General features: G+C 38.3%; 1 protein-coding gene across 1 annotated transcript in view; it reads left to right on the forward strand.

Annotated features, from left to right (window-relative positions):
- The window catches only part of LOC140329863 (uncharacterized), a 20,816-nt gene extending 18,057 nt beyond the window's left edge, over nt 1-2,759 (forward strand). Inside the window, exons 14-16 of the mRNA XM_072410254.1 lie at nt 537-682; nt 785-894; nt 2,313-2,759. Of these exons, the coding sequence (XP_072266355.1) occupies nt 537-682; nt 785-894; nt 2,313-2,499 (443 nt within the window). The 3' untranslated portion in view covers nt 2,500-2,759. The remainder of the gene's footprint in view (nt 1-536; nt 683-784; nt 895-2,312) is intronic.
- Nucleotides 2,760-13,378: the final 10,619 nt, after the last annotated feature.

Raw genomic sequence — 13,378 nt, forward strand, 5'->3', positions numbered from 1 at the left:
TCACAAGGGAGCGACCGTTTTATAGTATTGGAGACTAAAAAGAGAAAAAAAATGTGTTAATTAGAATAAAGTAAATTTGTGATTAAGATTTAGCTTCTGCTGATGTTTCCCCAGTACCCAGGGAGCTGCTAAAATTCAGTAATTAGACATGACTGTATTAAACACATTGGTGTATGACAGCCACATTATTAAAGTGAGCAAGACCAGATTTATGTGCACTTCATTGGAGCCATACCTACTTGTAGCAAGGGGGTTCTCCTGACTTGGGTTTTTCTTTCCACTACCACTGACTAGTTTCTAAAACTGCCTGCTTTGAGACTTTCTGGTCTTACTATATAAATAGTTACACCAGGGACATTTTTGCAGGGTGACATATGGGACTTATGACTTTGTTGGCTGCATGCTTGTTCAAGGCTATAACTTAGTAGGTACCAAAGCCAGTGGTAAAAATGACAGAATCTGAAAGAGTATTGTTTTTTTTGTGCATGCTTGGTACAATATATGTATTATATATATATTTTTTTTTTCCTGTTTAGTTGAACCTGTGGCTCCCTCTGTCTCTCCTATACATGCCCTGGAGTCTGTACAGCCCCCTGTCAGTCCTCAGTACATCTTCTCTCCCCCTTCTCTGAGGACGAGGAGGACAACTAGAAATACTACTACAGTAACAGAAAAGGAACAGGTTAGTCAAGTGTCTTTTTGTTTGTGGTTCATCCTCTGTATGTACAGATATATGTGAAGTTTAAAAATCTGCACTTGCCTTGACCAAGCTTTGTTTTCACAGGAGCCAAAGATTCCAGAATCTGAGGACAAACAAATTGAGGTTCCAGAAGAACATATAGTAAAACGACCAAGAGGAAGACCTCCTAAACATAAAGGAAACAAAGCAGAAAAGTATGTACTTATTTTTATTTAATTTTTGCTGAGGCTTGCATATTTGCATTTGGATTTCTGGATAGAAACATTAATGTTCCCCTTAGGACTGTATGCAGCCAAGCGTCAACTAATACCACTGTAATTGTCTGAAGGGGAGCTCACCAGTCTTTTTCCCTCAATCTCAAGTAAAGCTTCCATGCAACTACTGCAGTTAACTAATCCGTAAACCATTCCAAACCTAATATAAACTGCAGAGCTTCTTAAACTGCCCCCGTACTTGTCAGGTACAAATAAATTTCATCCTTGATTCAAGGGTTTTCAAATGTATATTTGGACGACCTAAATCAGAAAATGTGTTACCATAATGGGACTCAAAAAGACAATGAAGAACAATCTCTGAATAAGAAACCTTTTTTGTTTTTAAAGTACAAGGTGCAAAGCTAACATTAAAACCATAAATAAAAAGCAAACCCAGACATGAAAGTGTCGTAATGTAAATGTTCTCATAACAGATCCAGGCAAAGGATAGTATCAAAGCCTGTAGGATGGCAAAGATGAGATGATTCTGCTTTGTACTGCTTTTACATTTGAAAATACTCAGTATTCATACCACCAGGGAGGTGGAAGTGCCATCTTTTGGATGTACCTATTGTAAGCTATTGCATATAGCACCAGATAGTTATCTGACTCCTTAGGTATGGCTCTTTATACAACTTTTTATATTATTTATATATTATATTATATTTTATTTTATATATTGTTTCCCTGATAAAGCATCCTGTGTGCTCATCGCTCCCTCTATGTTGAAAACAGAAACTATTATCATTGATACTCTGCTAATTAGGAGTCTCTCTAAAAGTCGCCCTAGGAAGCCTATTGGCAAAATGTGATGTGATCAGAGACAACCACATAATGTGTGACCACTCTAAACGATTGTAATTACTATGGCCAAGGACCATCATTGTTTGCACTAATATTTGATACTTTATGTGCTCTGTTTATTGGATGTTTTCTACCTTAAGTAAAACTGACCTAATTTTATGCCCTAAAAGTTCTACTTGGCATGTTTTTTCACTTTCTATTTGATTGTATGGGGCAGGCTTTAAAACACTGACAATTGGAAAGAGAGGAATTTAGCTCGCTTTTTTCCCTTCTTTTTACCCATCTCAACCACTGCTTACCTCTCCGCAAACACCACTAGGCTATTACAACCATTTTTCAGCACATTGTTTGTTGTCAGGGCTGGTCACTGTGTCATCTCAAACAATTAAACGCAAAAGATTTCTGGCATATCAAGGGGCATTTTTCAATGTTTGTTGGGAAATATGAATGTATTGGAAAATGCTGATTGTATTTTTAGTCCTGACATACTTGAGAAGCCGTAGTTTTCATTTATCTAGCTTGCTGACTGTTGTATACTGTATTTTGATTGACAGGCCAGTAGATAAAGCATCTTGGTCACCCCCAACTGTAGAAATTCAGCTTCTTTCACCACCAGAAAGTCCAGATGTAGAAAGTGCAAAGATAGCATCCATGGAAACTAAAGCAATGGATCAGAACGAGCTGAAAAAAAACAGACGAAGAATAGTATCCAAGCCTGTAACACGCCGGAAGATCAGATGATTGATTTTATTTTATTTTTTTAATTCTGCATGTGTATTGTATTAACTGTAATATTAAAACACCACTGTCTCGGGGGATAATTTATATAAGTTATTGTAAATGTTCTTAAAAGTGTAAATTTAAAAACTGTTTATGAGGAAGGGGAAAATGTCCTTCCCATACAAAAGGATTTTTTCTATTTTGTATTAAGCCTTCATACCTTTATAAAATTATGTATTATAGTTTCATTGAATGTTAAATAAAACGATTGCATAACAAAATCTGAGAGTATCCTTTTGAGACTAGATTACGTACTATCTTACTCGTTCAGCATCTCTGCCCCTCATTCAGCTCTATACATACCTTTTCATGTGGCTGGAAGGTTAGGAAATATTATAGTCACTTGAAAAGTGACGCAGGATTACCTGGGGAGTCTGAATGTCCCAACTTTCACCAGAGCATCTTGCAAGGGTTGAAAGGCTGGTATCTGTAGTGGCCACTGGACTACTTTGTTGAGGGAAGATTTTCCCTCAGATTTTCCCAACCTTGGATGAGTGCAACCAGAGGGCATTGGTGTAGTGACAGCCTAAGATTAGGTACTGGGTAAGCTTCTGGCGAGAGAGACAAGGTTGAGACTGCCTGAGGTTGGGGCAGGCAGCAAGCGAGAATCAAGGTCTAGACGGTCTAAGGGCAGGGCAGGGTCAAAGTCAAGTTTCCAAAAAGACAATATCCGGCAGAGTATAGCTGGGTAGAGTCTCTGGTAACAAGCTGAGGATCTAGCAACCAGAGCCTGGAACTAAGGAGGTTTAGAGGGCTTGCAGCCAAGGACAGGATTGAATTCAGGAACCAACCTGCTCATTGGCAGCAGCATATACTGTAAATTTCCCTTCATCTGGGCACTGGTTCACTGTATATGCAGCAGATGCCAAGAAATGTGCAAACATCATGGCTAAAGGGAGGCTGGTGATGCTGCAGGTTGCTGAACAGACGATCTGCAAGCAGTGTGTTCACAGTGCTGGGGCGGTCATCAACATCATCATGTGCAGTATGGCAATGGCCAGCAGCACTAAATATCATGCATTAAATAGGCATATAATGTTACTCAGTTATATTGAATGTCTGGTCTAGGATAGGGATCTATTGAAGTGCATTAAAAATTCTGTTTTAGGGTTAATACCCTAAAATACCCCAACATTTATACAACCAGTTTTACTTATAAAATTTTTTGTACTGTCAGATAGTAAAATGTATAGCGAGCTTGACTGGGGTGCTTCACCCACCTTCAGTATCAGTCTACGTAATCATTTTCACATACATTTTCATGTAATAGGAAATTTTCATTAGGGGCATTTGTTTAAGTGGCACTTGTCAGTGTATATCCTTCCTTTGCAGAGACACCCTCCTTTGTGTCCCAAGTCCAGAAGTGTATAAACAGCTTAAAAAAAATAAAATAAAATAAAGACACAGCAGAAAACCATTCATTGCTGTATCTGAGATTGGAAAAAGTAGTTTTGGCTGTAGATATTTGAAAGAACGGGTGCACAATAAAGCAAAGTGCATTTAATGGTTTTTGCCCCCTACTGTCTAAGCTAAGTCGCCTTCCACAGATGCATACTTTGATATGATGGCTGTGGTTCTGCTGTATGTTTGGTCCAATGGAGCAAGTCTGCACTACCTGGTCTGTGCCCATACAATATTAATACATAGAAATATATAGGGCTGTGTCCAGAATTGGGTACGGTTCTTTAGAAGTCAATGGGGGGGGGGTAGTATCGTGCTTTCAGGACACCAAGGACTTGCTGGAAGTAAACAAATGGCAGAACAGACACTGGATAAAGATATGCATCTATGGAAGGGAGGGTTATAATCAGTATTTACTATAAGACACTGACCTACAAATAAACAGTGTAAATAAAAGCTTTCCTTATGCCCTTAAAATTAAATTGAAGCCATAATTGAATGAGTTCAATTGTTTTTGCTGTGAAAGGGGCATCCCTACCATGCAAATACAGATATCCAAAAATAAACTCAACAGAAACCGATGTCCTCGTGGTACGGGGCAAAGAAAGGGGCAAGACTCCACCATTCTATAGAACTCATTTAAAGAAAGCAGTATAGCTGTACTGAAAAAAAAAATCTAAAAAATGAAAAAAGTCCGGGAGTATAAATAACATTTAAGTTCTTTAAGAAAAAAAAAAAAAGAATAGAGCTTAGTCACATGATTGTACTCATTAAGAAGTAAGAACTACATGTAGCTTCTCTACACTACAGCCCATTTTTATGATTGGAATACCATGTGTTGTGCATAGAGCCTAGTAATATCTGCTGATATAAACAAGGCCCTATTTGTTTAGCTCTAACACATACCTTGTACAGTTTTGACTCCTAGGTTTCTGTCTTAGATTTTCAAGTGCTCATACTAGGTACCGGTATGTGTCCATTAAAAATGATATTTCTCAGTTATTCATTGAATGGCACAAGTTAAATCATAAAATGTGGGTTTGTATATCTACCTTGTGGCTAAAGATTTTGGTTTTTATGAAGTGCATTCATAGGCATCAAAACCAACAACACTGGTGTTGCAACATGGAATTGTGCCTCTGGTTTTAAAGTTTCTCCAATAATTGGAGTCCTGCTTCATCTGGGGTGGCTTGGTCCTCTGTCCTTTTGTTTGATGTTTTTATTACATTCATGTTCTGACCCAAATTACCCAGTTGTTTTCCAGCTTTGCACAGATTGCAAGAACACTACTGTGCCTTCTGCAGCAGCTTCAATATCCAATATGCCTTTGTGGTTACTGAGCCATAGGCCATGGAAAATTTGAGTTGCTCTTGTCATTGACTGCTAAACTTTTCCCATAAAAAGTCCATACCTGATACTAAAAGTGGAGGTCGATTTAGCTTTTACTTTTAGCAGTGCAGTTTTATGCTTTGTGACTTAAAGGACACTTAAGGCCAAATTTTCAGTAATGAGATTGAACATCCTGAGCTCTTTGCTCCCCTAAAGCAAGCTTTGTAAGGATTTAAATATTTAAAAAAATGGCCCATTCCTACTGTGAATTCAACCATGTCTTATCTTTATAAGGAGACCACAATATCTGTGAAGGACACTCCTGTGTTTAGTGATCCAACAAAGTGTATTACCAATTTTTTTGCTGTTGTTTTGCTTGGCCAAAATGATTGATATTGGGGTCCACTGACCTTCAGATCAATGAGTGCTTGAAACGAATGTCTGTGGCATTGGATTTTAACAACGACCGCTGTTTAGAAGCTTCCTGAATTAATTTTTGTATCAACCTCTTGTCAGAACATATGTTGGGACCTTGACTGTGGAACTTTCTTTCAGGAAGCTGTTGCCCCCCATGGCCTTTTATGGACAATCCCTTTTTAGACTGGCCCTAGATGCTCATCAGTGATGCTACTAGATAAAATCCTAAGGAGCAGACTGCTAAATCATTTCCATTCCTGCAAATTATGCTTTTCATTTTGCCTCGCATTGCACCATCCCAAAATTGTCTAGTTTCAGCCATAGGATCTGGCACTCCAAATCTGCCAAACCAAGATCCAAAATCTACCACCAAGACCTACTCAGCATGAAGGTCCATTCCTACTTTCAAAAGTGCAAGAATACCCATTAACTTTTTACATCCATCTGCATGTCAGGCATTTCATGGCAAAGGTGGTGTCTTATAAAATAAGGTTCCGTTACCTACTTCTCATTGGTTTCTAACATCACTCCACCTTCCCCTAATATGTATCAGGCACTCTGAAGTTCTTTACCAAAAGATCATTTCACCAGTCCATGCTGCAGAAAGGTTTTGGGTTTTTTTTCAACTTGTTCAATGTCCAAAATGGGCATTTGGCCCATCTTGGACCTCAAGGCCCTGAATGTTAACAATTAACTCAAATTCAGGATAAAATCATCCAGATTTGTCATTGCTTTCCTGCATCAGGGGGATTTCACAGAAATATATATTTAGTGTTGGATGAACCTGTTGTAGGGACATTCAAAGTTTCGATTTTATATACTTTCTGTCTTGTCACACAATTCCATTGATCCTCATTGCTCCAGATTAGGCCGGGGGGGCTGTCAGGAGGTCATTGATCACATTTGTGACAGCCATTTCAGGTGACTGTGTGGGTCAAAAGCCAGGATAAAAAGGTCATGATACTTACATATTAGGCCCCTTTTCCTTACTAGACCAGTCTGTACAGTTCTGGGGTGCAGTTGTTTGACTATACATACAGCTAGCTTGCTTTCCCAGGTTATATGATATGTTGTCCTGTTTTTGTTACTGATCTCCAATTTACAACTGTGTAAAATGGTGGATATCCTAGAGGATCTCCATTGAAGCACCTAATATAGGAATAATGACTGGTTATTAAAGCCATTAGGAGATGCCATTGCTGACCTTTCCTTCTAGTGGAGTCACAATACAGTGACCTATTCGATTTGAAGTCTGGGAACCTCTATACCTCTTTGTCAGAAGAAAAATGCTGTTAAGATGGAGGTTATTAGGGTAGCAAGGTTTCAAAAGGTGCTTTTGCTATAGTTGTTGGTTACTGTTGGTCTGTTGGTCACACCCTTGCCTGATAGAGATATAGCCAAGTTGTCCTTGTCATAACTTTTATGACAAATTCCCTTTTAACTTCATATACTCGCTATTACTTTCTAGTAGTGGGTGCATGAAAAGCTGATTCTAAGCTTATTCCCTGTAGGTGTATAATGAATCTGCCATTTAGTGAGATGGTGTATTCATCATGTAATGAAAGGTTACTGACAAGGCACCTGAGACATTGCAGCAGTCAGGGACTGATATTAATAGCTGTATGACCTGCTTTAACTTGTTCTTATAAATATATAAATGTAAACACAGGAGTATTTTCAGGCTATGAAATTTTAATACCTGCTAATGAGCTTACACAGCAATAATGAATAAATAAAGACCTGAAACTTGTGTGATGACATACCAATTTTTGTTTGTTTTAAAACAATTTTCAGTGTTTATTGTTTGTTTTTATATTTTGCCACCATATTCTGCTGTACCTTACAAAGACCACTGAATATTTTAGTTACCCAGTAGGTGGCTAAGAATATAAAAAAATTCCAAACACAGACATACATATTGTATGGAAACTCTTTAATCACTGGCATGGTACCAATGGATTGGCGTAAGGCCAAGGTGGTTCCTATCTTTAAAAAGAGAGTAAAGTCATCACCAAGTAACTACAGACTGGTTAGTTTAACGTCCATACTTGGAAAGGTCCTAGAGAGTTTGATAAAGAACCACATTAGGAGGTTTCTGCTAGAAAATATTATTGGAAGTGATAATCAGCATGGATTCAAGAAAGACCTGAGTTGTTAAACAAATTTACTCGTTTTATGAGGAAGTAAGTAAACTGAGCACAAATGGAGGAAATCTGGCCTCAGCGCTGACTTCATGAACTACAAAGCCAAGCTACAGAACTTTAAGACTGAGCTCACTGTCACCAAGCAAAAATACTTCTCCACTGTCATTTCCTCTCAAGCTTCCAACCCGCGCAGCCTCTTCTCAACAATTGACTCCCTACTAAACCCCACACCTGCTCCCCCTACAACAACCTTTACTGTCCAGGACATTGCCACCTACTTTAGAGAAAAAATTGACAAAATCACACATGATCGTTTTGCTCACCGAGCCACTCCAACCATATCAACCCCTTCCACCTGTAAATCATCGCTGACCTCCCTCAGCCCTGTTACTGTTGAAGTCTCCTCTCTTCTCTCATCATCTTCATCTCCTAGCTGTCCGCTTGACCCAATTCCCATTGATCTACTCCATACCCATTCCTCCACCCTGGCCCCCGAACCCTAACAAACTCTCTCCAGTATGGTTTTTGAGCTGCTTATTCCACAGCATTTCTGACCTGGTAAGTAAATACTCCCCAGCCGCTTTCTCCTCTCCTCCGATGACCTACTAATGACTTCCTCACTCATAACCTCATCACACCTATGGCTCCAAAATTTTTCTAGGGCTGCCCCGACTCTCTGAAATGGTCTTCCTCGTCCTATTCAGCTTGCTCCTACTCCTTCAGCTTATTTAAAAGAGCATTTAAAACCCATTTTTTTCAAACTTGCCTACCCATCTTCTTCTGTATTTTGAAACCGTCACTACTTCCCACCAATATATATCTCCCATTCTATTGTGTGGTAATTCCCCTACCTCCTAAATTGTAAGCTCCTCAGGGCAGGGTCCTCTCCTCCTGTGTCACTGTCTGTATTCGTCTGTCATTTGCAACCCCTATTTAATGTACAGCGCAGCGTAATATGTTGGCGCTATATAAATTCTGTTTATTAAGAATAATAATAATAATAAAGTTAGGGTCAATAGGTTTATTAGGGTCTTAGATTATAAACAGACCTGAATGTATTGTTTGATTGGAAGGCCAAGTGGCATTTAAATGACATTTAATATTGAGAAATGTAAAGTTATGCACTTGGGGACTAACAACATGCATGCGTCATACTGTCTAGGGGGAATACATTTGGGGGAGTCAGGAATAGAAAATGATCTGGGGGTTCTGGTAGATCATGAACTTTATTATATGATGCAATGCAAAGTAATTTCTTGTATTAAAAGAGGAACAGACTGCAGAGATGGAGACAAAATTCTGCCCCTGTACAAAGCATTGGTCAGACCACATCTGGAATATGCAGTCCAGTTTTTGGCACCAGTTCACAAAAAGGATATTGTTGAATTGGAGAGAGTGCAGAGAAGGGCAACAAAACTAATAAAAGGAATGGAGGAGCTCAGCTATGAGGAGAGATTAACTGAACTGAATCTATTCTCCCTTGAGAAGAGAGCTATAAGGGGGGATATGATTATCCTGTATAAATATATAAATGGTCCATATAGAGAACTCTCTTCCCAACTATTTACTTTAGAATCACTACAAAGGACAAGAGTGCACGCTTTGCATCTGGAGGCAAAGAAGTTTAAGCTCTGGCTAAGAAAGTGATTTTTCACTGTAAGGCTCCCTCAGGAAGTAGATTCAGCAAGTTCTTTAGATTGTTTTAAGAAAACGCTGGATGCTTTTCTAGAAGCACAGAAAATAACTGGGTAATAAAGCTTTAGAGTAAAGATAACAGAGACCATCAGGGAACATCTGATTGCCATACACAATCAGGAAGGATTTTTTTTCCCCTGTTGGAGTAACTTGTAGCAAGAGTTTTTTTTGCCTTCCTCTGGATCAACTATGTCCATAGGGTTTTATATCTTGGGTAAATTTATTTCCCTAGTGGTTGAACTTGGTCTTTTTTCTACTGGACTTACTATGTAACACTTTAAAGGTGCAATGAAAAGGCTTGCCTTAATGGCCCTGATTTATAAAATCCAGCAAATCTTAAATGGATTTCCTAAAAGTCATTTGCTGTTTGTTAGCCACTGTTTTCAATCCTGAACCAGATTAATTTCAGGTTTGCTGCATCATTCAGCTTCACTGATGAAAGTATATCCTCACTGGCCTTGGAGAGCTTTAATAAATCAGGCCCGCTGTCTCCCAATGTGCGGGATGTGCAACATTGGTGGGACAGGATGCTTGTGCAGGACAAAACCCTTGGATTTGATTTGAAGAATGTAATAAACCACATCATATATCAAAACTGGATTTTTGTATATGAACAATCACATAATATATTGTTAGTTATATGTTTGCTACTATTCTCTGTTTTCCCCAGGTGCCAGCACTGCCTATTGTCCACCTTCATTAACAAACGTGCTTAATGTCTATAATAGTTTTACAGTTTTAACATACATAAAACATTTAGGATGGCCATGTTTTTTTTTAATGTACATAAAACGGTGGAGGAGAAAAGAGACGATTGAGTTTTGCCTTACTGGCTCCAAGAAGCTGTAAGTAACAGCCAGCATAATTTTAAAGTCATCTGGCACCTAGTGGCCTAATTAGGGATGTGGCTCAGGGTACCACAGAAAACCTATGTAGAGATATACTGCATGTGCCAAATGCTTTAATTCTGCTATGGTTACCTGTGCTTTACTTGGTTCCACAAAGAAATTCCGACTTTTCATTCTCAAATGCTGCTCTTGACTCCAGATTAGACTACAAAGTCCCATCCCACCCCCAAATAACTTAAAAAATGTCAAACAACATAAAACCAGAAAACAGACACATAAAAATAATCTGTAATCCTTCCCACTGTACCTGAAATTGCTGCCAGTCCCAATCTCCCAGATGAACTGGTTCTGGGCTCCCCTTTCTTCTGCTGATAGCCTCAGACACCAAGCTGTACTCTGCCCATTGCATGCATCTTTCTTTTTGTATCTCTTGTCTATCACCAACCTCCCACTATATTCAGGAGATTCCATAATTCACCCAGCCAGTTCTACTGCTACTACTGTGCCTGCCAATGTGCAACCAAACCTCACCCCCAGCTGTTTGTAGTCTGAAATTGTATTTTCTGGTCCCATCAGACAACTTTTTTTTTATTATATATGTAGACCTTCTATCCTGGGTATAAAGAACACATGAATGATGCCCTTGTACTGTCCTTTCCCCCACATACTACTGATTGGAATCTGGCAACTCTTATAAAGGTTGGGTAGATAGGCTTTCAACTTGGATTTTACTCAGGGCTAACTTTTGGCTTCTGTAGGTGATTGAAGTACTGGGAATACAAAGGAAATTCAAAGGTTTATTCCAAGTTCAGTGTGGGATACCATACAGAAGAGTGATTACTTTTCTCCATATATTGTAAATAGAATAAATGGCTGATTGCAAGATTGTAGATGTGTGATACTAATTTAAGTAAAACAGCTAGTTCGATAACCAACCTTAATTCACTTCAAGACGATTTTTTTTTTAATTTACATTTTATTACTTCTTAGGAGGAATAACATTTTTGTAATGAGCTGTAAAGATATCAACAAATAAACACAGTTGTAAAAGGTTTACGGTGAAGTTGCACTTTGCTGAATTTTATGAAATCCAAAAGGGTTAGCTTTGATTTCTAAAACAAAACTATGAAAAAAAATTGTAGTACCAGTTAGTAAATATTGGCGAACCCTTGGGGAGGATTTACATAATAGATCATGCCCTCAGAAGTCTCAGGGTCCTATGAGAATCCCTTTGCTTATTTTTTATGAGAGTTTGTCAACAGTTACCTGGTAGTCATTTCCCTTCTCATCCATAATTCATCAGGTAACAATCCAATAAATACCCACAGCTGTTGTCTGTAAAGTTCAGGTGAAATGGTGCCCCTCTCTGTTAGTTTTGACAGCGGTGCTTATGTTCTGCTGTTTTGTTTCCATGTTATGCTTGCTGTGGGGTCTGTAACTTTAAATGGCTTGCTAGTGGTGACCATCTTGGCCAGCAGTTCTTTACGGACAGAGAACAGATTTCTCTACATTCTCAACACATGTCTCAGTGACTTTTCCCTGGGAGTCATCTGGTTTTATGATGGTCTCTTTGATAGCAGGGCCAACCCACTAGCAATGATTGTCGGTCACCTGTTGTCTTATAACCTAATGGGAGTTATTTTTCTGTCTATCCTCTGCTCTCAGTGTGAGCGTCATTTTGCAGTAACTTCTCCATTCAGATATGTAAGAATAATGACGCTAAGTCGGACAGTTGTTGTTTTAGTCTTTTGCTGGTTTTTCCCCTTTTTCATGACGCTAATTTACACTTTAATAGGAGGCTCAATGTCTTTAACTATTAAAGGCATCAGCAATATTATTACAAACTTTGCTGTTTTTATCATTATGTTTGGTATGAACATCAAGCTCTACCGTATAGCCAAGAATCAACAAGACAGAGAATTGCCAAGCTCCCAGAGAGACAGTAAGAAGTCCTCACTAAAGCTTATTGTTATAGTATCATGTACCTTTCTGGTCTTGTGGACGCCTTCTACTGTGCGCGAGTGTGTCTGTGGATTCTACACTTGTATGGATTTTGAAAGAGATGCCTATGATCCCTTTGTTATACTAATTGTTGTGACTTCAGTGGTAAACCCTTTTCTGTACATATGGGGTAGCCGTTCAATTCGTTCAGCTGTACTGAAGATTTATGTACCTTGTGCAGTCAGAAGCAGGTAATAATCAAGTTGTAGCTAAGATTATTAAATGTGGAATATATGAGATAATGGGGCTTTTGTATGAACCAATCATAGTAGACCAAAAGACACCAAAAGTAGTAGTAGTACACCAAAAGACATCAAAACCTATTCAGGGTAGACTTATCCAGTGAGAGAAGTGTAGATTAGTGTGTGTGTACCCCAAACCCTATCAGAAGACACTTTTCCTTTACCTGAAAGGTAACAGCATCTTTTTTAAAGTCAAGTGTTTGATAGAACACATAGTATACACAGCTGAAGCAAAGTATACATTCCAATAATAAGTTAATAAATTCACGTTGTATGAGCTATCCCCTTGTCATACAAATAGCAGAGAAATGTGAAATGTAAATTACTCCTTTATACATAATTACTTATATATAGATTTCAAAGTGCAAAATGAACAAAGTGAAAAAGGTGCTTCTGTTGTTTCTCTTTTATTTTCCAAGGGTTGAGGAATTTGTCATAGACAAATGTCTTTTAAATTAGGCAAAAAGATATTATGCATTTATCTTAAAACATTGGATAATTAAAAGACCATTTATTCCAAAAGTTTAGTTTAATCCACCCACTACATATATATATATATATATATATATATATATATATATATACTTTATATGATGAAAGCCAACTTTAGGTTTCTAGCTTCTCATCTTTTTTCTCTTCTCTTATGTTATGTAAAACCGTAAAACCGCATGGTACCATTTCCAATGCTGACCACTAATAGGCAGAACTGGTAATTCTAGTAAAAATGTTTTACCAAGTCTGCGAATCTGAGAAATATTAAAAG

Source organism: Pyxicephalus adspersus, chromosome 4 (genome assembly GCF_032062135.1).
Source record: "Pyxicephalus adspersus chromosome 4, UCB_Pads_2.0, whole genome shotgun sequence".
In the NCBI taxonomy this organism is placed as follows: domain Eukaryota; kingdom Metazoa; phylum Chordata; class Amphibia; order Anura; family Pyxicephalidae; genus Pyxicephalus; species Pyxicephalus adspersus.